The sequence below is a fragment of the Gallus gallus genome, chromosome 1, assembly GCF_016699485.2.
Source record: "Gallus gallus isolate bGalGal1 chromosome 1, bGalGal1.mat.broiler.GRCg7b, whole genome shotgun sequence".
NCBI classification, from domain to species: Eukaryota; Metazoa; Chordata; class Aves; order Galliformes; family Phasianidae; genus Gallus; species Gallus gallus.
In genome coordinates this window covers 60,966,276-60,990,762 of record NC_052532.1, presented here as the reverse complement: position 1 = coordinate 60,990,762, position 24,487 = coordinate 60,966,276, and the positions used below count along the sequence as shown (strand labels likewise).

Below are 24,487 nucleotides of genomic sequence, written 5' to 3'. Positions count from 1 at the left end.
TCACCTGTGACTTTGAATGTTGTAAGAAATAATGTGCTTACAAACTGTTCATTTATAACAAAGACATAACTTAAATCACCATCTAATCCTGGAGTCCCTTTGGCTTTAAATGAGAAAGTATTCAGAATATCCTGTTACCTCAGAACAGTGCGCGCAAGGAGCGAGTACTCAGTTTTAAAGGAGCTCCAATCCCCATATAAGACAAAGCCTCCCAGAAAGCACTTTAGTCCCACCTGAATCTTACTGCCCTACGTACTGCTAAAGGTACAGGAATGTGGAATCGTACCTACTCAAGGATGACCACGGCCTGCACAAAACACTCATGTGAGTCTTGCAGGCACATAAGCCCTCAGGCACTTACATAATAATGAACTATTGAAATGGAGCCAAGACATGAGTTTTCAGAGGAAAACAGTCATGGGTTCTGTGATCACACTTTGTTTCTCACAATGACTTCACTGTGATGTGTAACAAGGGGCTGCTTTGAACCGCTTAACTGGCACAGAAAAAGTCAGCTGGAGAGGGCTTGCATTGAAAAACGAGAAACTAATGTCCTCCTGCAAGCATCTTGTGCCACTTGTCCTATCGCATTTTAAGACTCCGCCACTCAAAATCCAAAGCAGACCGAAGGTGCTCATCGCCACACAGAGCTGTAGTTACATCAGTCCTGACCTTATCTGAGTTTTGGTTTTATTTTAAGATCTGTTTTTCAGTATTGCCCCAGACAGTCTTATGTATCATCTCCTTTTCCCTACGCTGACCGCACACTGGAGTCCTTCCAAATCAGTTGACATAACTGGCATTTTCAACAGCATCACGCGCTAGCGAGATATGTTGGACAGAAACATTTTGCAACTGCTGTGAAACTTGCTCGGCCTCCCTTACTCTCTCCATCAAGGATGAATTTAACCTGAAATCCTGAGTTTGCCTTAATGAAGAGGAATAAGAAACATCTTCCTTGTACGCCTCACACTAAGGAAGCGAGCCCAAATTTGAGGAGAGTTGTTACAGCTACAGCAGCTAAAACCAACAGACAACTCCATTTTGGCAAGATGGCCCCGCTTACTGAATCAACCATTAACTTCCAGGTTCCAAAAATGGAAGGTTTAATTATTGATCTTCCTTATTTACAGTCCCGGTTGATGTAAGAATGCCAAGAAAGCCATGACAAATTACACTCCTCCTGGAGGACGATCTGCAAAGAGAACCAAGCAAACAAACAAACTACCCACCTCTTTCTGCCTTTCACGGGAGTGAAATGAGCAATTCATAACCCTTCAGTAGTCAGAGAGATTTAGCATTCCTCTTCCATACCAAAAATATATTTGGAAATTGCCCCTTAGATACCTTGCAAATCAAATCTAAGCTACCTAGCAACTTCCTTTGCTGCATTAGTGAAGCCCAGAAAAAAAAAAGAGTTTAATAAAGAACACGTTCTAAAAATCCCTTCTATTTTAATAATGCTGCAGAATGAGTAAGGTTGCCAATTATTAAAAAGGCCACAGCAGGAAGTCAAAGAGTATTTGCACTTAAGCACAGACATTAAGGTTATCGGGACAAGCATTCTCCTCTTAGCTCAGACCACACGGGTCACGAAGCCACTAAGTAAAGCTTTGGGTGACTTCATGTTTTTCTCAACTCTCAGCACATCCACCTCAAGAAATAATCCCTTTTGTTCCCCGCTGAAAGTACTGCAGGCAGAAAGCCAATGGTTGGCACTCAGTCACACAGCTACTTTAACAATAATTATTAATAGGCCCTTCTTTATATTTCTGGTCACATTCCATTAAAAAAAAAGATTGCCTGGGAGATGAATACTAAGAACATCAGAATATTGCTGTTATCAACCTCGCAATGCTATAATGCTGTTCTAGGAAATACATAAAGAGACATAAACAATTACTTCAACTAAGGAAATAAAGCCACCGCTTGCAAGGCACGTAGTTTGTTGGGTGCAAAGGAGTTCTATCATGACCCATAACGTGGGGCGGCAGCAGCTTCCACCACCACTAACTTACCATCACAGCGCTAGAACCTGACTATGCGGTGCATCCCCATGGATTCCATCAGCTAGGGACAGCAAGGCTTAAAGCATCCTCCAGTTTACCCCAGGCAAAAGCAACCCTAAATCACACAGGGCAGCCCACCAGAAAATGCAGTGGGGGGGTAACTCTTCATCACAAAAGCATGCCCGAACTGTCAGCTGATAGAAGCTGAAGTGCATATTCAGCAGTGCTTCAGGTCAGGTCCTGCAAGCTATCCACTTCCTCGTTCCAAAGGCTAAAATAACTTTCCCTGAAGGTAAAAGCTTGCCAATACTCTCAAGACTGATAATTGGTCTTGGCTATTCTTTGCACTGCATGGGTCTTTAAAACAGCTCCCACTACATACTGGGAGACAGATCTAAGAGTTTCTAGTGCAGGCAGGAATGTTAACCTTCAGATTCAGTCTTCTTGAAGCCAGAGGTGTCATTCGCTCTCAGAAGACAACTTCTACTGCCTGAGTTTGGTTATTCCATTTTCATCACAAGTTCTCCAGTTCACAAAACCTCAGGAGCCACGCACAGACACGCTGGCTTGGTGCCCTCATTATGGCAGCAGGCTCCAGGACACGTCACCCACCAGGAGGTTTGTACAAGAAATCAGACTGCAGAACTACATGAAGAAAAAGTTCCACACGTCAGGAAGGTCTGTGGCACTTTCCCTCCTTGGAACAGCCCATTTACTCAAATACCCATAAACATCCCATTTACTAAACCGCACAGCAACATTTTGAGGAGATGAGACTAGTCAAGCAGCAAGCAAGTGCACAAGTAAGGAGCTAAACAGCAGCCTCACCAGAATGCCATCATTACAACAAAGAGAAGCCCACAAAGGACTCTCACCAGCAAAACCACTACTTAGCATACCTATAAATAAACCTAAGCGTGCCCTTAAACATATGCAGATGACCAGAACTGCATTTTAAGAAAGAACAGTCCACACTGTTTTACAATTCAGAGAGAGTGGTGAGGTGCTGGCACAGCTGCCCAGAGAGGCTGTGGATGCCCCATCCCTGGAGGTGTTCAAGACCAGTTTGGATGGGGCCCTGGGGATCCCAGTCTAGTACCAGATCTGGAGGTTGGTGGCCCTGCCTGTCGAGGGGGAGTTGGAACTACACTATTAACTTGATGACCCTCGGGGTCCCTTCCAACCCAAGCCATTCTATGAATTCACCTTATGTTGTCTACGTGCTATGTTGTAGCACCGTGACATCTGTAGCTACTGAAAGTTGAGTTTTCAGCACTATGTGAAGATGAAAAGTAACCATTCTGAAATAACACACTACCAGAAAGAAAATAAGGCAGAGCAAGAAAAGGAAGCATTCTTTCCCACAGCAGATCCCCACAGAAGTTTGTAATGCAGCATTCTGTTAGCAACACTCACTTTAAGTATTTCGGAACGGACTTCCAATCTACCCCACATGTAAATCGTCTGCTCTCATTTGCTGTTATCCAAAGGCATCTCAGAGCCAATGATTACAGCACTGCCTATTCCAACACCGTCTTCCCGTAAATAGCGCCTATTTTCTGTTCTCACAAGAGCATAATTAGCCCTGTTCAGAGCAAAGCAGCTGGCACACCCCAGCAGCAGACTCCATCGCGCTTCCACAGCTGCTGAAAACTAGCAAAACTGACAGTGTGGTTCAGCTACAGCCCAACCGCAACAGCAACGTTAAAAGCTGCTGCACATCCCTTCCGGAGCGGCCAGCTGCTTACTGCCACCCCAACTGCCACGCTGTGACACGGTGAGTAGCTGTTGCATTCAGAATGACTGTCACTGTGCCCTGACAGTAAACCTTGATGTTTGTCTTCCAACTGGACCAAGATGAATATTTTTGCATCACGCCATCGAGAAGAACTTTCCAGAAACCATATGTACTCACCGAGCGGCTCAGGTTTACAGTTGCCTAATGACAAAAGCCTGAGTCTTACTGAGCTGTAGCCAGATGGAAGGCAGGAGGCCGTCCTTCCCAAAGCTCTGCAACAGGAGCTATGTGGAAACAACTTCTGCTTCTTACCAATTTATATCCTGACCCGTAACGTTTTACTTCAAAACTAAGGCATTCTGCTGGTTGGAACGTACTCACATAAACAAGTTAAAGTAAAACGTGTTTTCAGAAACCTTTTCTCTGATGAAGCAAAACCAGTGCCAAGTTCATCGGCACTGGTTTTATACGTTCCTATAAATATTCTTATTTCTTAAGAAAGGATTTCTTGCTTGAACTTGCCTCGACAAACCCGGTACTTCAAAAAGCAAAGACACACGGTCACCACACCGGGTGCAGGCAGCTGAAATAGAACGTCTCACAGGCACAATGTAGAGCTTCATTAGAGGATGGTACAACTCAGAGCAGCAGCCTTCCCCTCAGACACTGTCCCAAGTACATTTCTGCCATCACTACCCAGATCTTGTGCAAGAGCATCTTTTCAAATCTACCCACACTGTCTGCCAGAAAATTCACTGAATGACTCAGACAGACTTTCAGATCATAAATACTCAGATTTGCTATTTCCATTTCAGAACTACTTCTATTTAAGCATTTGAATCGTTGATGGCATAACAGCAAAACAATCCAACAACCGCCTGAAGTTTCCTTATCAAGATTTTCCTCATGCACAGGCACTAATGAAAGCAAGCCTTGTTTCTCAGCACAGCGTCTTGGACAATACAGTTACACAACCAGAAACCTGCAAAACTCACACTTTAACAGCCTCACATTGAGAATCTTTATACAGGAAAGCTTGACACAGCTACCTCGGATACTCAACAGAAAGCAAAGAGATACTAACAGAGATCCAAGCATTACAATCACTGGCATTACATGCCCTGCCAATTCCCATTAATTTTCCCTTCATAACAAATCAACGCATACTCTCGCCTCGAGCGAGCGCAGGCTTTCCAAAGCCCGGCCTTTTCACCCTGTATCCAGGAGCGGGGCTCAGGTCTGAGTCTCACCCACAAGCACTGCTCCCTGCCCACCTGGGCAAACATCCAAGAGGGCAGCAGCACTAGTACTACTCCAGCAACATGTCACACACAGGAGTAGCGGAGCAGAGTCCTGTGTCCAGCTCAGCCGAAGGCCTGATGTAGTTTAAGCTCCTACACCCATCCCATTTTACAGCATGATTTTGACAAACCAGACGAAGCTGGGTTGCAGCTTTCAGCTCTGCCACTGCCCATTCTGATTCAGCACTAGCAACTGTTCTCCAGGGTTTTCACGATGAAGCTGCCAACAGCCTTACCGCTCGGAGCAGGGAGTCATTGCTACTTTTTGAGCAACTTTACACGTCCAACACAACGGTGAGCTTCCTGCAAACTGCCCATTAACTCACACAGTGTTCACGCAGGATGGAGTGTCACAGGACAGCTGAAAACGACACATTACATGTTCTCTCCATGAAGCAAGAGCAACAGCATGAAGCAGTTATAACCAGAACTGGCTGGTACCCCTACAGGAAGGGAAAAACCTAAAACACGGTCACTTCCCCTTCTGCATAGGCAAAACCAATTCAGAACTAAAGATAAAAAAGAAAAGAGAACAGGCAGTGTTTTACGACCGGCTGCACCCACAGCTCCGTGACACACATTGGTCTGTCAGTCATTTCTGACACAGCCTCATTAAGCAAGAGCTCCAAAAGGACTGCGCAGAGGACTCTGCGGTGATTCTGGGACAGACCCGTGAAGAGCACAGCCAAAGCACAACCTGGGATTCAGTGCTCCCGGACACTGACTGCAGCCGGGCAGCAAACACAGAGCTTAAGTTACACTCTGGGAACTCGCCAGCTCGTGGCCAGCACAGTCTGCCCAGAGGGCACAGCTGACGTTGAGGTCCACGTTAAGGAATACACAGAGTTTGCATTAGGACAGCTCAAGCACCTGAAGAATTCAGCACGGGACTAAGACTCAGAAGGATCTTTCAATAAGGAATAACATCTACAGCTTTTCCACTGCGACAGCTGCATGTTTACATGTCCACATACACAGAGCGGCAAAGCCCCAGCGCCAAAGAACTTCCAATTGCACTCTAAGGGTTTTCTCACGCATACGCTAACCCACTAAAGCCACTAAATCAACTGACTTACGAGGTTAAAGCAGATCAAAAAAAACCCCACAGGCTGCTTGAGGAGCTCCCTAGGAGCAGCAGCTGTCACCGGGCTTTGGCCTGCAGCTGATTATCACCTTTCACCATCTTTCTTATCGTCCCCTACGCACAGCAGACGAACGCCCAATTACCCCTCCGAGGAAAACAACTTGCAGAGAAGTTAATGAAATAAACCCTCACTCGGGAATACGAGGATTGCGGCCGCGCTGCCGCCCAATTCCTGAGTGCCCTATTGCTGAGAGCTGCGGTGTTAACATCGACATACACACACACACACACCGTGCTGGCAGGGCAAGGCAGGGCAGGGCCCCCACGCACCGCGTTGTGTTTTTCCCCCCTCCGCCCGAGGACCCCAGGGCCCGCAGCCACCTCCGCCGCCCCGACCAGCAACAAGTGCCCTGAGGCCGAGTGCTCCCCCACTCGCGACTCACCGGCGGCCGCGGGCCTACTCCCTCAGCCCCTCCGAGCGCCGCATCTCATCGCAGCGCCCCGACCGCCGACCCGGCGCCCCCCGCCGCAGGCCCGCTCCCCACCCCCACCCCGCGCCCTACACGGCCCCGCGGCGGGACGCTCCGAAGCCCCGCGGCCCCGCCGCTCACCTGGCAACGCGCGCCCTGGCAACGGCCGGCGCCCGCCCTGGCGCCCGCGAGGTGCCGCCGCCGCCCCGCGCCGCCCCCCCTCTTGCTGCAATCGCTACCGCCTCCCGGTCCTATCACGTCATCATCGCACGAGGCCGCCGCCGCCAATCAACGCCTCCCCCCCGCGCCTGCGCGCCGCGCACCGGAAGGAAGGGCGGCCCGCGCGCCCCGATGCTTCTTGGGGGATGCAGGCGGCCCCTATCGGGAAAGGGAGGGGTGAGGGCGCCCCCCCGCCGCCGGGAGCCGGCTCTGATTGGCGGTGGCGTTTCGGCGGGCTTTTGTTCTCCGCCGGCGCTGTTACCATGGCGCGGGCGGTTGGTGGCGGCTGGGGGTGATGGCACCCAGGAAGGGCTGTGCCTGGCGGCGCTTCCTGCCTGCCCGCCCTCAGCCGCGGGCAGCGGGGGCTGTCCCGTGGCGCTGCTTCCTGCGGGCCTCGTGCGGGCGGCAGTGTCGCCCTTGGCCCCTCAATAGAAACAAAATCATCCCTGTAAATCCGTGTTTGAAACACTGGCCCCGGACGCCTACCAACATATGATAAATATTCCCTGAAACCTTGTTTACAAAAATACGAATCCCCATTGTCTCCTTTAAAACATGTCCCGTCTCACACATTCATTAACATCTTCAGGGTTCTGAAGGGAGAAGCGCCGTCGCCACCCACCAACACGGCCCTGCTGCCTGTATTTACAGTGTCATCCATCCAAATGCATTCTGACAGCGCAGCAGAGAGGAGCAGCTGCAGCGCCCGCTCCCGGCTCCACCCTGCTTGGCAGATGAAGCATTTCCTGCCCCACGTTTCAGTATTTCATCCGTAAAATGGCACTAATGAATTTGAAATACTTGGAGTATTTTGAGTTCCGCTGGCAAAAAATGCATGGTAAAACGACATGTCGTTTTCATCTGTCATTTCCTGTCACTGTAACTTAATGCGGGCTCGGCCAACGGAGAGGGAAATTGAGACAGGGGCACTGTTTCATTAAATATTAAATAAATGGGATTCAAGTGGTTTATTCTGGTTCAAGAGCCCGTAAAGCAAAACAAAAAAAAAGCAAAGCTGTGCTCTGCCATACTGAGCAAACGACTCATTTGGAAGAACACACTTAAAAAAACCTGAGTTATGTACTTCTTAGGTAATTCCTGGAGCTCAGAGCACAGATATACCATATTCGTTGCCTTAATTCCTTCTCTGAATGTTTTTCTTCTAAATACAGTCCTGTACTTGGTGAAAGTAGGCAGCTCATTAGTTAACTCTGTTATTGTTCCCGAGCAAGAGAGCAAATTTGCTTGTGGTAAATGAAACTCAGAATAATGACAGTGAATTGCAAAGCGGCTGCCACTCTAAAGCCCTCAGCTGATGTTTTCTCTGCTAGAGAAGGGGACTGGCTGAACACTGATGCTGGCCATGAGCAAAGCTGGGCTACAGTCAGCCCCAGCGCAGTGCCTGTGACGATCGGTGTGATGCTGGCTCTACTCCATATCTGTTTGGTTTGGTTTTGTTGTTGTTGTTGTTTTCCCTGAAAGGCATCATTGTAATGTGTCCTTGCATGGTAACGCCTCACCCTGCTCATCCTGCACTGGTCACGATGCTCCAGCAATCATGCAAAAGATTGACACAACTACATGGCACTCTAGGAACAGCCAAAAGGCAAATTGTGATTCAGAATAAAACTACCCTAGGGTAAGGAAGAGCCTGTACATTTTTCTTACAGGATATGCCTTATTTCAGCAAGCCTTTAAACTGCTTCATCTCCACTGGCGAAAACAGCTGCTGCCTTCAGTGCTTCCCTGGATGGCTGCAACCCTGTGACACCAGTGCTATGCAGGGCCTGGGGGTAGGGGCCTGGCGTTACTATTTCCCTGGCCCCCAGTGAACCTTTGCCTGCTCATTCTGTTTGCATTTCCTTACAGGTCTTCCCTATCTCATGCTCATCGCGTGCTCTGGCAGCGTGCCGAGGGGTGGTGCTCACTGCAACAGCCAGCGTGATGGCTGATGGCAGTGCCATGGGGTCATCAAAGCCGGCTCCCTCTGGACACACAGTGTGGGGAGGTAACTGTGGCATTCAAGCGGCCAACCTGATTGTCATGTTCCTCCCTCCTGGGCAATGTGGTCCCTGAGTCACTGCCGGGCCATCTCAGTGGCAGGCTGCTGTCTGAACATGACCGAGCTCCATCCTCCCAGTCCCAACACATGCAAGAAGAGTAAATGAAATACAAAGAACAGAGAGGCAGAAATGAATGAGTTCTGGCCCAAATTGTAAACTCCCTCAGTGTGGAAGACTCAAGGAGAGAAGCAAGAGTGGCAGAGCAGTGAGGATAAAAGACGGTAGCAGAAGTGATATCTTCCTGTACAGACAGAACAGCCACAACTGTTAATGGGATTCCACAAGAAAACTGTATGATGTCTTAGAGGCTTCCCAGTGCCTTCCCGGCCACTGCTGAGAGCTCCCTACACATACTGTCTGTTGGGAAGGAAAAATCAAAAGGAGGCTCTCTCTTCAGTGTAAAGAACAAATTGCTTTAAAAGGTAAGCCCAGCTTTGGTGTTCTCCCAAAATATTATATAATAATGGAAGTAAGGAAAACATTTTGGTAACATCTCTTTCTATATGTGCTATGCAGACACGTTGCCATGTGTGTGCCGGTGGGCAGCCCTGTTCTCTGCCAGTGCACAACAGAACTGGCATCACTACAGCTGGAGGACTTGTGTAAGACCTTCATGCCTATGGTGGCCTGCAGATGCACGGCCCTGCCTCGCTGGTCGTAAGGCCCTGGTCTAAGCGACTGTGGCATTGCGAGCTGAAACTGCACCTGTGAGGAACTGGCCTCCCATCACATCGCATCACATCAAAGAAGAGCTGCGGGCGCTCTCTTGCTGCGCTCCTCAGAGCTGAGGCAATGCTCAGAGATCAGTGCTTAAGTAGGGTGTATTCCTTCTAGGGGTGGTTGTGGTGGAGAGGCATGGCTGCAGAGCGCTACATCTGTTCATGCGGAAATGGAAAGAATGCTTTGGCTTTCCTACTTACAAGCAAATGCTGGCTGTTTATAGAGGACAGGTGGCAAAGTCCAAATTAACAAATAGACAGAAAGCATTATGATGGCAAACAAATGAAATAAAACCAAATAACTTTCTTAGCACATGTCCCCTGTACACTCCAGCCACTTTTCCAGGCTTTAACACAATATCTAGTGGTTAAATACCTTGACAGTTTTCTCTGGAAAAGGGAGGAGGACTTTTTTATCACAAGGCGAGAACCCACGAACCGTTTCCCCATGTGACTCACTGTGAAGGCATGCCAATTCTGGCTACTCACACTTAAATTTTCCAGAGTCCACTCACTCAAGAGAAGACCGAGGCCTATTTCTGCTAGCTTTAACCCTGCCTTGGTTTCCATTTTATGGCTGCTCACCTGTGTGAGGAAGAAATAAAGAAAGTGCTTCTCCCAGCTCACAGAGGCTGAATTCCTAACCCTACTGTTTGTTCCCCTGTTCTTTCTTTGAGGAAATGCTATGAGTAGGTCATGACCTTTTGTATCCTAATGCAAAAAATAGATTTCAACTGTCATTTAAACAGAGCTAAGAAGAGGGAATGGTAACCGTGCAGGAGAGGTCTGACAATGGGTAATTCAACAGGAAGGCACGAGCATGCTGTGATCATTGTATTATACAGTGGGTTTTTATCACTTATTCTGGGATTTACAACGGCTGATCATGATTCTTTTTGTCCCTTCTGGTATGTGTCCTGATGGCCACAGAAATCTGTTTTGCTTATCTTTGAGGCTGGTTATATTTAGACTTCAGAGCTGGCATGCTCATGACATGGCCCAGTCCCAAAGCCACCAGCTATCTGTACTGGAACTGGGGCTGGGACAGACTGCATGCCTGATGGTCTGTGCATCCATCAGTCCTTTTGTGTGGAGTCTAAGTGCCTACACTGCCCTGGCAAGGAGTCAGGGCATGGCCAGGATACATTTGTGGACCAAAGTTCGTGCACATCTGGGACCCATGGTTTAGATGTAGCCAAAGCCTAACTTTGAGGAGAGGGGTTACCTTGGATGGGAGCAATATTATAGTAACATCTGCCCACTGTCTGCTGCACAAGACGTCTCTCAGAGCATGCCATCCAGCGAACTTCATTTCATAGAGTTTCTTCTAGAAACTACTTCATCTGACTGTAGTTAATGTAGTTAAACAAAAGCTAAATGAAAATGAATGCCCATATAAGCAGCTGGCTCTGGACAACCCTGTGACAGATACTTGAGAAGTGCCCGTTAGTTACAGGAAAGTATTTCTCCTTGAGATGTTCTGCGTATGTGTCAGCTGATGAAAATCCTGCCTGTATTTCTGTAGCCACAGGTGATTAGGAATTGCTCCCACAGCGTAATTCAAACCTACCAGGCTTCTCCCAGGGCACGTCGGGTGAGCAGAGAGAGACCTTTGTGTGTTTGATTGTATACGACTGAACAAGATCTGCTTCACTTGTGCTTTATCAGGGCTATAAAACTTGGGTCTGTGTAGACAGCATAAGGTAAACTTAAACTACAAGTCAGGTTCCACGTTGCTGTTTCCTGAATTGCGAAAGACAGCAGTCTCTCACTTACACTGAGCTCTGGGTAGGCACGGACTTCTTGGAGACAAACAGGAACCTCCAAACAATGCAAGTGGCTGAGGCTCCAGTGGTGTTCAAAGGTTTGTTAATTTTTTCCCACAACCCTGCCATTACCTTTTTGATTGTAATTAATATCAAATTAAAGTTTCATTTTGTTCTGGGGTCAGCTGTTGCTTAGCTTACTTTGCAGCAGTGTATACTAAGGCCTCATTCATTCACTTTATAACTTATATATTACCAACCAGTTGGAAAATGATGACAGATTAGCATCCTGTTCTGCTCCGTTTAGGAGCTGATGTTCACTGACTTGCAGTAACCGCGTGTTTGCGTAGTGCCTTTAACTCCAAAATATTTTAGTTTTACATGACTTACGGGTGGTCATTTCTATCAGCCTTGAAGTGCAGTGACTTCAGGGTTGGAATGCGGCAGTCAGTTAACCAGCACACGCTATAAAATAGCACATTGTGTGAATATCTTATCCATATGAAACTGCAAACAGAATTTAAGCAGGCAGGTATTTGATTCAGAAACCAGGCTACTACCCCTCAGCCTTACTCTTACTACAAGATATTCAATGGCCACAAAAACAAGTTCTGTGTTTCACCTCTGTTTTGTAGAACAGTCTTCCCTCTTCAAGGCTCCTGCTGTGCCCCCAGACCACCACTATGCATCAGAAAAAGGAGGTATTCTGTTCTTTGTTTTATATAGGAGACTGGAGATTACAATGCAGAGAAATGAAGTAACTTGAAGACTACAAAACAGGTCATTGGCAGAGCTCAGAATGAAGCTTAGCTCCCCTTCTCCACATGCCCTTACAACTTTGTGTACCTAACAAGACACAGCTTCAAACCCATCGTTTTTGAACTTTCACAGTAAAGAAGCAGTTCTTCTAGTTTACTGTCTGACTTTCTTTGGCTTTGCATCAAACTGAACTTGCCACGCTCTGACTTATTTTATGCTTACTGCCACCCTGAGGTGGTTGGTTCTCTGATGGGTGGGCGCCACAGAAACTAAGTTTTAAGCTACTGCGTAGTGGAATCACATTTTTGGATACAAAACTATCAGAAAGATGAGAAGACTGAAACCTAGGTCTTGTAAAAAAAGAAAAAAAAAAGGAGGAGGGGAAAGAATAGTCACCTCTCCTATCTCTCTACGGTCCCAGTCCAGTCCAGTAGGAACTACTGGCTCCAAGAAGGCTGTCCAGAGTTCTGGGACAAATAGCCAAAATCATCATTTTTCCATCCAGACAAAATTTGGGGTGGAAAAAGAAGGACATACCCAGGGACACCCAGATGAATAGCAGTCCCTAACAATGCCAACTTTTCCGCTCTCAAAGTTGTTTACACCCACAAAGTTAATTGTGGTGCCAAACGGCAAGGAGAGCTCCGACTCCCTTAAATGTGTGGTCTGTATTGGGAAAGCCAAGTGAAATCATTTGGAATTAGTAGACACGTTAACAGTGCCTGAGGGTGCCGTATACAAATAGCTGACACCTTCAAGGACTGATGCAATGAGGATGGACAAGAACATGAAGCGAGGATGGTGGGAAGAAAGGACGTTTTAGATGCATCCAAGGTAGAACAAGTTTTATTACTGGGCTAGAAACGTATAGTATCCCAGGAGTGAATAGCTCACACATTTGATCTGATCTTGGGCTCAGTCCAGCTCCCACTGAAGTTTAATGGGAGTTGGATCAGGCCATTGCACTCACATTTTTTCCATGCATGGAAAACTATTTCCGTTACTTTGAATTACAATACCACTGGCTTTGGATTTTATATAATAAAATAAATCTAGGCCACTGTTTATATTCCAAGAAACTGCATTCTGGGATGCCAGCAAATATATTGCCTGTTGGAGTAAAAAAAATAAAATTAAAAACTGGACACATTGGTTTAAAAAAACAACGGCTCCTAATTATTAAACATAATTTTTCTTCCTTCTGCTTTTCTGGAGTCCTCAAATATTTGAAGTATGAAAGGTACATATAAATTCTTCTCTGGTGGTTGAAATGGTGGAATCTGTAAAAGTGCAATACTTTATAAGAAACAGAGGTTTAATAATAAAAAAAAAAATATTCGCGACCGCCTCTTTGCTTATTGGCATATTTTGTGCATTTTTAAAATTTACAGTTAGAAACCCCCTTGGAATGCCAGTAAGAAAGAGGACGTATATTAGCAAAGCCTTGTGTTTTTGGGACTGGCCTCTCCTGATTGTTCTCAGACTGCAAATGAACTCTGCAGATGCCAGGAGGCACAGGAAACGTCTTGTGCTAGAAACAGCATTTGCTCCCCGCTTTATGAATTGGACTCCAAAGCGGTAAGACTGGAAAGCAGGCATCGGTGACGGCTTCTGCCCTGGTACCATTTTATTATACCCTTATATACCAACAAGAAGTGCACAACAGACTTTGAGTGGAGAACTTACGCCCATGTTCTGGGAGCAAACTTACCTGTGGGTAGTTTATGCTGGGGAAGAGCAAGGCCCCTGGACTCTGGAATACAAAGCAGCAAAATAAAGAGCCCCGAAAAAGAATAAAACAAAACCACACATATACACAAGCAACAGAGGGAAAGAGATTTCATTGAGGGGTGTTTAATATTAAAGAGAAACTATACATCTGAGACGGTGGTGAGGAGGATTCAACAGAGCCAAGCAAGGTGACCACCTGCACCCACTCCAAAGAGGAAAGATGGCAGTGGCATCAGGAGTGCTTATGCAGTTGTGTGCGCAAAACTTCTGGCAGAATATGAAGTATATCTCCTTTGCAAACGTCCCTGGCATTGGCAACTTCTCTTCTACAATGACAAGTTTCAGCGCGGAATTAAAAGGAGAAGTTCTCTCTCTTGTGTGCTGCCACGTAGACTGAGCTGGGTGTCCTGGCGGCGTGGAGAAGCTGGGTGCTGGCTTCACTTGGAATCCCAGCCACAGGTCTCACGTTCCCTCCTCACAGCAGCATGCAGACCTTCCACTGCCATGTTGTGGGCTTTGCAGGCTCCAGGAATGCTTTACACGACTGTGGAGTTTAAGCTGTGTTCTTGTGCATGAGCCTTGGCTAACTTTCCCTTTCACGTGACAAAACCCTTTAGAGGGATCAAGAATTGGTTCCAAAATCCCCGCTGGGGTTTAGTGGGGTGGCAGGGCTTGACACTTGGACAACCAGGACTCTGCCACGCCTGGCTGTAATTTCAGGTGTCCAGGAACAATGCAACGCGCTGAGATGCAATGCTGAGATGGCAGGGAGCACCCACCCTTCTCCTTGCTGCCGATTTGGTTTCTGTCGTGAAATGGGGTGTGTGTGTGTGTGTGTGTGTGTGTGTGTGTGTGTGTGTGCAGGGGGTTCACTCTGTCAGCACCTCTGTGGCATCTTCGCCCGGAGCCTCCGAGGGCAGATGCACACACAAACTCCCCAGCAGAAGGGGAGGGATGACAAAGCAGCCAGCTTGACGGGGGAAATCTCAAAACCAAAATGTCTCTTAAATAAGCTTCTTTAATTATTATCATCATCTGTTTATTTATACAAATATAAAATATATTTATATAGATTTATATAATATAGATTTGTTGCTTTGGCGGCTCTTTTCATTTACAGACGTACTGGTCAACGATCTCTGTGCACTTTTTACACTTGACGTAACAGCACCAATGGAACTTGCAGTGGCAACGCTCCACCTGAACGCTCTTGAATTGGTCGTAGCCCCGTCCACAGCACATCAGCTCACACCCATCCATGCCCTCTGAGGTCTTGTTGCACAGGCGGCCCTGCGTGCCCAGCGAGCCGGTGGTCTCATTGCGCAGGCAATAGTCCGGGCTGGGGTCGACGTAGACCAGGTCCTCCTGCGTGGGCATGTTGAAGCGGTTGTTCACGAGCTCCAGCTTGCCCTTGCGACTGATCCGCATGGCGGCCGCGCTGTCGTACTTCTCCTTCAGCAGGTCGCCCACCTTGCGGAAGTCTGCCAGCTGCAGCCAGCACGTCTTGAGGCTGCAGGAGCCCGACACGCCGTGGCACTTGCAGGCCACGTCCGCCAGCTTGTACACGGCCTGCGGGAAAAGGAGCACGGTCAGCAACGCAGCATTCTCACTAACCCAGCAGCTGGCGTTTGGTACGATGAACCCACAATCACATTTTCGTAACAGCTTCGATTATACCCCCCTTTTCTGCTGTTTCATCCCTCAGAACAGATAAAAATCTCCTCTTCTTCCAGCTGCAATCCGGTTCCCTAAATATTTCTGGTCACACTGCTGCTAACCATGCTCACCCCACCTTCTCTTCCTCTGGCAGACCGCTGACTTGATGGCACGGTCAGGAACAAGAAAGACCGTGGGGAAGAGCCCTGTCCTTGTGCTTCTGGAAATTCCCCATGCCCCATGGACAACCCTACTGCATATTTTTCCCTTCACAGTTGATACAAGGGAACACCTGGAAACCTGTTCATTTCCTGCCAACTAAAACAGGAACTGATGCTATCACTCTAGGAATAGATCTGTGTCCCTTTGGAATAAATGTATGAACCCATGCCTTTCCCTTCTCTCTGCCGAGGATCTCGTTCCCTGCGATCTCCAGAGGGATCCCTGTTTTTCAGAGAACAAGGAGCGGAGATGGTAGCCACGGTGTGGAAGGTGAATGCCTTCAAACCGACAGAGCCATCTACATCTCTTCGATGCGTTAGCAGTCTCCCAGAAGAGCAGACAGGCAAGCCCTAGCTGCAAATTTGCGCCATCTCGTGACCGTATACTCCACTGCACTGAAATCACTGGTGCAAAGCAGAAGGGAATACACTTCAACAAGCAAACAGGCTTTTTGGTATCGTCTTCTCTGAAACACTTTAAGTTCCATTTTCAGAAGTCTAAGAGAGGCTTAAGGTGCATCATGTCCCTGAAAATGCAGCACCTTGTACTGCAAGGAAGGACACCAAAATAACAAATGGTCTTGAGAATTTACGCCAATGAGGGTAAAACCCTCAGTAGAGCAGGTATGTGATGTAAAGGAGAACAGCCCTCGCTCTCCTTCTCCCTGCACTAGCTGGGAGGAGAGAGAGAAACTGAAAAACATTTTAGAATAACATAGCTCAAAACCAATGAAAAAAAAAATACCCTCAAGTGCAGGTTGGGTTTGTTCTTTCCATTAATTTCAGATGCAGGTACCAAACTGCTGGCTATGTGAGACCCTGTCAGCGCTAACAGGAACTCAGAGTTTACAAAGTGAAGAGCTGGCATGCGCGCTCAGTCAGAGCTACCAAGTGTTCAGCATTTGACTTCCAGAGCTCTTTACGCTTTACATATGAGGCTGACATCTGCTCTCTCATGGCCATCTTGCCTCTTGCACGTTCGCAGGGCACTGACTGCCAAATCCCACATGCCAAACAGCTATTTGGCATCGGCTGCAGAATTACCACCAGCTGCAACGGGGGTGGGGAGATCAAGGAACGTGAGAAAAAATAGGATGTTTTGAAGAAGTCAGCGATACATATTCTAGACAGGCTTTCTGCTGAAGAAAGCAGCCAAAGTCTAAGGTTCCTTTCCTGCCTCGCTCATTGACAAAGAAAAAGTTTCTCAGCTCTCCACATTCTCTTGCCAAGAAACAAGCGATTAAGGCGATCCTGCAAACAAAGCCTTCTGCGTATGACTGCACTGCGGACTAGCAGGGAGAGGTCAGAGTTCTCCTAAAGCAACTGGCGGCTCCTGCTCTAACAAACACCTCACAGCTAGCGAAGACTCAATTGCGCTTAATGGCTAAATCACATGGAGGCCAACTCAGCTCCCAAGAAAGTCGATGGGCTGAGTCCTGGAAACAGAGGAGCTTTAGTTCTGCTCCTTGGAGCTCAATTTGTGGAAGCAATCGCTCACAGTGCAGAGCACCAGCTACAGGCTGGGAGTTAAGCGGTCGTCTTGGATTGAAGGGTAAGTGTGGAGGACCAACCACACCGTTACTTAAGGACTCCTGCTGCACTACAACCAGACAGAGCTACAGCTGAATTTCCCAAGCCCCAAACACTTACTATATCCTCACTACATTGCCAGTCTGCTCGTTATGAGCTTTAGTTAGCGCTTTTTGGTTATGGTTCCGTCAAATCCCAGGCCACTCATGCCTCCTTTGCCCTTGCATATGTTTTTATAAAGTATTATGATTCTTCCTAATCCTAGGCTTTGTTCTTTTAGAAAAACACTGCAACCCGATCTCTCTCAGCGAATGTCATGGGGCTGAGTTCACTCCGACTCGGCTTTAAGCAACTGATGCTCAAAACATCTGGCCCGTGTGGGTGACGGCCGTGCGGGGGAACGCGAGCGCTACCAGTTACCACAGGTAAGCATGGCGCCGCTCAGCCCCCGCCATCGACATCCCACTGAGGTAACCCTGGCTTCAGCCTCTAAATGGCTCTCCCCTCTCCCCTTGGCTGCCTGGATGGAGAGAACACAGAGGAAATTGGAGGGCTCCTTTCTGACTGGGCGAGGGTCAAGGTAAAGAATAACAGACCCCACGTATACTTCTGAAAGCAGAGTCTGATTGATGGCCGCACCACTTAAGCAGGTTGAAATGAGTCTAATGGAAAGGCTTAAAGCCCCTTCCCATATGCCCAAGTTCTCTTCCAATTCTTTTCTTGCGAGAATGGGAACAGGAAGAGAATTAATGGGGAATTCCTATGTGGTCAATTAGCCAGACCCCCTTCCAGGCTCTCCTGGCACTGGCTTGAGTGACTGATGACTGAGGCCTGCCATATGCTGACTGGGTAAATAGTGCGGAAGGACTGACCACCACAGCCTGCCAGACAAGGGCGACAGATAAGGAATGGGAGAAAGAAGAGAGGGTAATGGAGACCAACTGGAAAAAAGAGACAGATGGAAGGAAAGAGCATATTGAGATAACAGCCCAAGACAAACAAACAAGGGCAATAAAGCCAGGAGCACTACCACACGGACTGCGACACGGAGTGAAGGGGTGATGGGGTCAGAAGTGCCTGAAAGATAAAAGGACTCTGCTTCCTTCCCAGCCCTCTCAGCTCCTCATGAGAAGTGATGAGAGCAGGGACGATCCTCTCTCCTGCCCTCTCAGCTCCACAGGGTTCGAGACAACTGTCTCACCTGGAGGAAACTGAGCGGGAACACCTGCCAAAAACCTGCCTAGAAATCAGAAACATCATCCACTCAAAGACAGGCTGGGAAGTGGGAGCAAGGCTGCACAAGGGATGGCAACTGCTGGTCACTTAGCAGTGCTCACCACCACATCCCATTCCAGTACTCCTTTCCTGCAGCAGCAATTTCAGGAATATGGAGTTACACATGCACCTTCTTCTTTGCAAAACCAGAATCTCAGAAGTGAAAACATTCAGGAATGTAGGACTAGCTGGGACCTCCTTGGTTATTAAGTACAATCTCTTGCTATTGTAGGCACTACTTCAAGTAACGCTTTTCTTAAATGTATTGAGTGCCCTTTTTAAAGCAGTAAGGTTTTCAGGCACCATTATTCTGATCACTATTCCAATGATAAAGTATCTTTTTCTAATTTCCAGCCCAAGCGTATTCACTTTATGCCCATTTGCTCTTGTGCCAAATTGGCCTTTTGCTTAAAAAGTACTTTTCCTTCGCTATTATTTCTCCCACTAACATAGACATCAGTCATATCCTCTCTCAGCTTTCACTTTGCTAGGCTAAACATGGCAAGCTGTTCTAGCCTGCTTTCTTAAGAAAAGATTCCTATCCCATGGGTCAAGCACAACAACCCTTCTCTAGTCTGGGGTCATTTTACTTGGGAATATGAGAGCATACAATATTTTGGGGCCTTACAAGAGCTTAATACAATGGCATTACTATTCCCTAGTGCTTTACAAAAAACCTTCCTTCTTATGTTGCAGGGTACTTGCCACCTTAGGAGACACGCTGCATCTGCTGTCACCTACAGCTGACAGCTGCACACAACTCCTTTCTAGTTTCCTAATGAGTAAAAATGCTTTTTCATACAGGACCTTGAAATGATTGTTTTAATGTAGTTTTGTTTGATGTGAACTTAGTTTCTCCTCTGTATTCATAATATCTGCCACCTCTGCATAATCAGCAAATTTCATCATCCCACTCCTAACTCTTGTGCCAAGGCTAAGAAGCAGAAATATTAACTGTTGGTCTTGAGGCAAGTCCTTGAAGAACTCTGCTAATTAAGCTTTGCTGAGATCAATATGCATCTTTTCACATAACTTACTGACACCTTGCCTTGAACCCGTTTTTTATCCATCTCACAGTCACTGTATCCCTTATCTTTTCCTATCTAACCAAGTGTTTTCATGTGGGAAATATATGAATTATCTCATAGAAGTTCAGCTAAGTCATTTAGCTGTCATTTACCTATTGAATATATTTTGCCTTCCAGTAAATCAATAATGTTCTAAATGACTGCATGATCAATCTTCAAGAAATTTGAGATGTCCTCCTGTAAACACTACCAAGGTCACTCTGCCTGTGCTACCAGATGCCAGCTCTTTCAGAATGCCAGGGCACTAGAAGGACTCTCCCTATGTCTTGAGGGCTTTAAGCTTCTCAATTTTTGTTTCCACTTTGGTGGTGATCATTTCCAGTTCCCTCTGCTGCCACATCAGCATGTTAGCATTTCCAAGAGCTGTGAGGAAAGGCTGCCTTGTACTGGCCAGGCAACCTCAGAATTCATAGCAAAGTCCACTTCAGATTTGTCTCAGGCTAGATCCATTCACATTCATCTCCTTTGCTGATCCCAGCATCTACATTCTTCACTACCCCCAAACCTTCATCTATCCAATCCACCCCAATACCCCGTCCCGTTTACTCTAAAGCCCTTCATTCTCCCAGGCCGTTGCTGTTGCTGCTTGACTCCCATCTGAACCACAGAATCTTAGGGGTTGGAAGTGACTTTTGAAGATCATCCAGTCCATTCAACCCAATCCCAAACACCTCTCTGTCAGCAGTCCCCTGCACAATCCCACCCATTCCAAACGTCAGTACCTGCTGTTTAGCTCCTCTTCCCCTGCCTATCTGAGAAGAAAGCTGCCTCCTCCTGCCCTTCTCACTTCCACAGAGTACCAGCAGCATCACCACTGCCTGTCCCCAGGGCACTCTGCCTGGCTGTCCCCGGAAAGCACAGTCTCAGGAGGATTTACAGTTCTACATTATGAGCATTGACTCCTCTAGGCAGAAGTGCTGAGGATGGAAAAAGACCTCACTGTTGAGCAGCAGACATATGGTAGCCCTTCCCACGAGCAATGCCTCGTTCTGACTTGAAGCTCCAGGTAAAGCACTCACTTACTTTGGGGAGCAAAACTACTCTGTCTTTAAACTCAGCCCCATCCTCACTGAACAGCAGCTCCTTTCTTCCAATCTCTTTCAATTTACTAAGTTTAAAAAAAAAAAAACCAAAAAACACTTTTGCTGTTTCTGTTACTACCCTTTGCAAGGTCTGACTCAGCTTGCTTTTTCACTGTTCTCACTTCATCTTTACACTTCTTGACCTCTCAGACAGAGTTTTTTGTTATTTATTTGCTATCAGATCTTTTTTTCCATTCTTCGTAGGCTCTCGGTCTATTCCTAACAGCTTCTTTCTGGTAGTAATTCATTCAATGAGGTCTGGATATTCTTCCTACAAGCTTTTTCCTCTTGCTTGGCATGCAGAACTGTAATGGCTTTAGCATCTTTGACTTGAAAAAGTTCCAGACCTCCTCCACATCGAGTTCCTCGGCTGAGTTTACTAACCGGCTCCCTTACTTTATCAGTTTGTTCTTTGAAATCCACAAGCTTAATTACACACCGGTTTATACTTCCATTCAGTTTAATCTAAACGACTTGTGTTCACCTAATCTAAGGTTATTTTCTGTGGCCATCTGTTCTACAGAGTCTACCAGAAACAACCTTGAAATAACATTGTCTTTTGCTGGACCTTCAGGAAAGCTTTTGTCCAAGTCCTGAGCTAACTGGAGACAAAGAAGTTGTCTCGAGGGTCTTGTCTGCAGAAGCACAAGCACTGCAGCACTCCAAGCACAGTTCAAACAACTTACTGCACTTGTAGTAGGCAGCACAGAACTGGTTTTAGCTGTATCCCTAAGGAAGACACAGCCTTCCTCCATCGAACACCATGCCATCATTTGAAATCACAACTCAGTTTCTACCACATACAACAGCAATACTGAATCATGGTGATGTTTCAGCCACACTGCAAAGCATCTTCTAACTTAATCTTCTAATTCAGATGTTACTAAAGCTCAGCCATCCCTCAAACTACTGACCATCCCTGGTTCTCTCAAGGCAACAGGACAAGCTGTGAAAAAGGCTGGTAACATACCCTCCCTGTTATACAAAGGACATTTATTTGTAGTAATCCAAATTCGTGACTCCAGACGTACAAGATGTTCAAAGTATGTAATGCAGTGAAGACGTCACTTTTACATTACTACTCCATGAGGGATGGTTGTCTTTTCTAAGTAAATGCAGATTCTCTGCCCTCCCAAGCGAAACAAATGAAGAGAAAATTTAAAGCAAAACAACTCAAACAAAAGCCCACTGAGTTCCAGAGCTCCCAAGTCCACCCTTTTCTGCCTCCTGCAAATTAAGCAAATGCACATACACTGGAAGCATTAAAAGGGGTCAACTTCACCTATATTTATGGCATCAGTCAGACAGACACCAGAACTTGGCACATCATTTTGGTATGTGAGTTTTAAAGGATACAGGACTTCTGGAAAGGGTACGCTAAAGTGATGTGGAAGCAATTTGACGACTGATGAAAACATCTGCAAGTGAGACAGACACAAGTTCTCAACTAAGTTTGTCAAAAAAAGAAAGAGAGCGGTGAATAAACCGCATCAGATAAATACTGCTAGGGAGAGGAAATCCTGATTGGTGAAGAGTTTTTCAATCTAGCTGAGAAAGACAGAGGAAGAACTGATTGGAAGCTCACAGCAGATAAATTCAAATGATAATGAGGCACAGCATCAAAAGAGTGAGGATGATTAATGGAAGTAGCATACTATGAAGAACGTGATGGGTTCTCCATCTCTAGTGGTCTGCAGAGCAAACGCATCCATCTTCTCAGAAGATGCCCGTTGCCTTGGTGCAAGTTACTTATTTTGCCCAATGCTGAGGTAACTGAGCAAGGTATAAGTTTCAGAGACAGCCAGACAGCCTGATTCTACGTTCTGGCCTTGCGTTCCCAAAAATCTGAATGGTGGCAGCAGCAGATTTCTCCACACACCAGCAAGCCGTTCTCTTCACCGTCACCCTGCCCTTTGGGCAGCTCTGGGAAGCACCTTCTTGAGACATAAACCCGGAAAGTGGGCCGTGAGAGCACCTAGTTTGTTTGGCAAGGGCTTACACGCCTGCACATACGTGCCGCCTAGCATCTCAGCAGGCCCCAAAACTCACAGGCTTTAGAGGCAGTGGAAGTCAGCCACTAAAACTAGAATATTGTATCGTCAACATTCTTTGTGCTATACATAAAAATGCAGAAAATGGGACCACACACCATTCCAAAGGAGTTACTGGGGCATCGTGGGACTATCCCTCACCAAACCTCCAAGTAACGTGGCACCCCGCTACCTCCCAACCTCTGAATCTCACCAGCTGGGAAGGGTCAGTGTTCATCTTACCCTGCGCCCAGCCTCGTTGTTCTGCAGGTTCATCAGCATGCGAGCCTGCTCCTCGGAGCCTCTCACGTAGTTCTTCTCCCTCTCCTTGGCATCCACAAACTCCTTGGCGAAACGGTACCCGTACTCCACATTATCCCCACAGCCGCCCCACAGCCAGTCTCGGGGCAAGTCCTTGGGCCGGGCCGTGCGGCTGCAGCCACAGCTGGACAGCTCTCCCTCACGGCAGGCACGGCTGATGGCGTTCACCACCCCGGCGGCGCTGACGGCGTAGGTGAAAGCGGTCTCTCGGCTACCTGCAAGACAATGCGAGAAGCAAACTAATGACAGACAAAGCTCTTTTAGCATGCAGTGTACAAAACCAACTGTTTGGCCAAGTGTAAAAGAACCGGCCTGCTCTGGTGAAGGGAGAACTGCCCTAACACAGGCTGGCATCCGTTTTGTGTTTTCCCTCCCCAATAACAGCCCCAGGCAATTGCCTGCCCAGCGCTGGCAGTTTCTGCGTGACCAGGAGCAAAACCAAACCTGATTCTGACACGCACCAAGAAAGGGGCTGAGATTCCCAATACAGCCTGGAAGAATGTGTCTGTCATGACTTCGTGGTGCTGTTCCACAGGGACTATTATTTTTACTACTCTTATGTTTGCTCAGTTAAGAGCTCTGGAAATGCTAAGCCTTGCCCAAAAGAAACATCAACGCCACAGGCAGGAGCTGCTCAGCCTTCTTTCCCTCTCTACTTCAGGTCAACCCTTAGAATCATAAGAATCATTTTGAGTTGGAGGGGGCCCTTAAAGGCCATCTGGTCCAACCCCCGTGCAGTGAACACGGACACCCACAGGTAGATCAGGTGCTCAGAGCCCCATCCAGCCTGACCTCAGGTGTCTTCAGGGATGGGGCATCCACCACCTCTCTGGGCAACCTACTCCAGTGTCTCACCACCCTTACCGTAAAATACTTCTTCTTTATATTCAATCTAAACCTTCCCTCTCTTAGTTTGAAACCATTTCCCCTCATCCTGTCAGAACAGACTGCTGAAGAGTCTGTCCTTTCTTTCTTATAGACCCCTTTAGATATGAAAAGGCCGCTCTCAGGTCACCTTGCAGCCTTCTGTTCTCCAGGCTGAACATCCCCAGATCTCCCAGCCTGTCCTTGGAAGGGAGGTGTTCCATCCCTGGGATCATTTCTATGGCCCTTGTCTGGATGCTCTGATTTTAGCCTGGAGGAACCAGGTTATTTATTTGCTGAAAACACAGCTGCTGCCACTGAATCTGCTAAAAGCAATTGAGAACAACCAGTGAGGTTGGAGCTGCGCAAGAGGAGCACTTCATATTGCCAGATACCAGACAAGGAGTGCTTCACTTCAGCTGGGACAAGCATATTTAAGGGGCATATGCAATTTCATTTTGGTTAAATATGGTCAGCTGAGACCTGATTCAAGATAAACTGTAGGAAATCATTTTTCCACTCAAAGGCAGAAGCTCTCCCAACACCTACAGAACTGCAGTG

General features: G+C 47.2%; 2 protein-coding genes and 1 long non-coding RNA gene across 12 annotated transcripts in view; 1 reads left to right on the top strand and 2 right to left on the bottom strand.

Moving 5' to 3' along the window:
- The window catches only part of ADIPOR2 (adiponectin receptor 2), a 42,409-nt gene extending 35,604 nt beyond the window's left edge, over positions 1-6,805 (bottom strand). For 2 of the 8 annotated variants that reach the window (XM_046939235.1, XM_015285816.4), the window contains exon 1: positions 6,576-6,805. The gene's annotated coding sequence lies outside the window, so the exon portion shown is untranslated. Of the gene's footprint in view, positions 1-361; positions 1,196-2,018; positions 4,038-4,914 lie in introns of those variants that run through there. The other 6 variants (XM_015285821.4, NM_001007854.2, XM_046939238.1 and 3 more) reach the window with 5 other exon arrangements.
- Positions 6,806-6,923: 118 nt separating this feature from the next.
- Positions 6,924-12,279, top strand: LOC121107459. 2 transcript variants are annotated; one of them, XR_005841661.2, is made up of 4 exons: positions 6,924-7,659; positions 8,691-9,306; positions 9,401-11,467; positions 12,005-12,279. It is a non-coding gene; the product is annotated as an uncharacterized LOC121107459 (long non-coding RNA). The 2 variants fall into 2 exon arrangements; XR_005841659.2 differs by having other exon boundaries at positions 6,924-9,306.
- Positions 12,280-13,966: 1,687 nt separating this feature from the next.
- Positions 13,967-24,487, bottom strand: part of WNT5B (Wnt family member 5B) — a 65,843-nt gene continuing 55,322 nt past the window's right edge. The window contains exons 4-5 of one of the 2 annotated variants that reach the window (XM_015285801.4): positions 22,985-23,277; positions 13,967-15,428 (exon numbers count right to left, since the gene is read on the bottom strand). In XM_015285801.4, the coding sequence (XP_015141287.1) occupies positions 14,970-15,428; positions 22,985-23,277 (752 nt within the window). In that variant the 3' untranslated portion in view covers positions 13,967-14,969. 2 annotated transcript variants of the gene reach the window in all.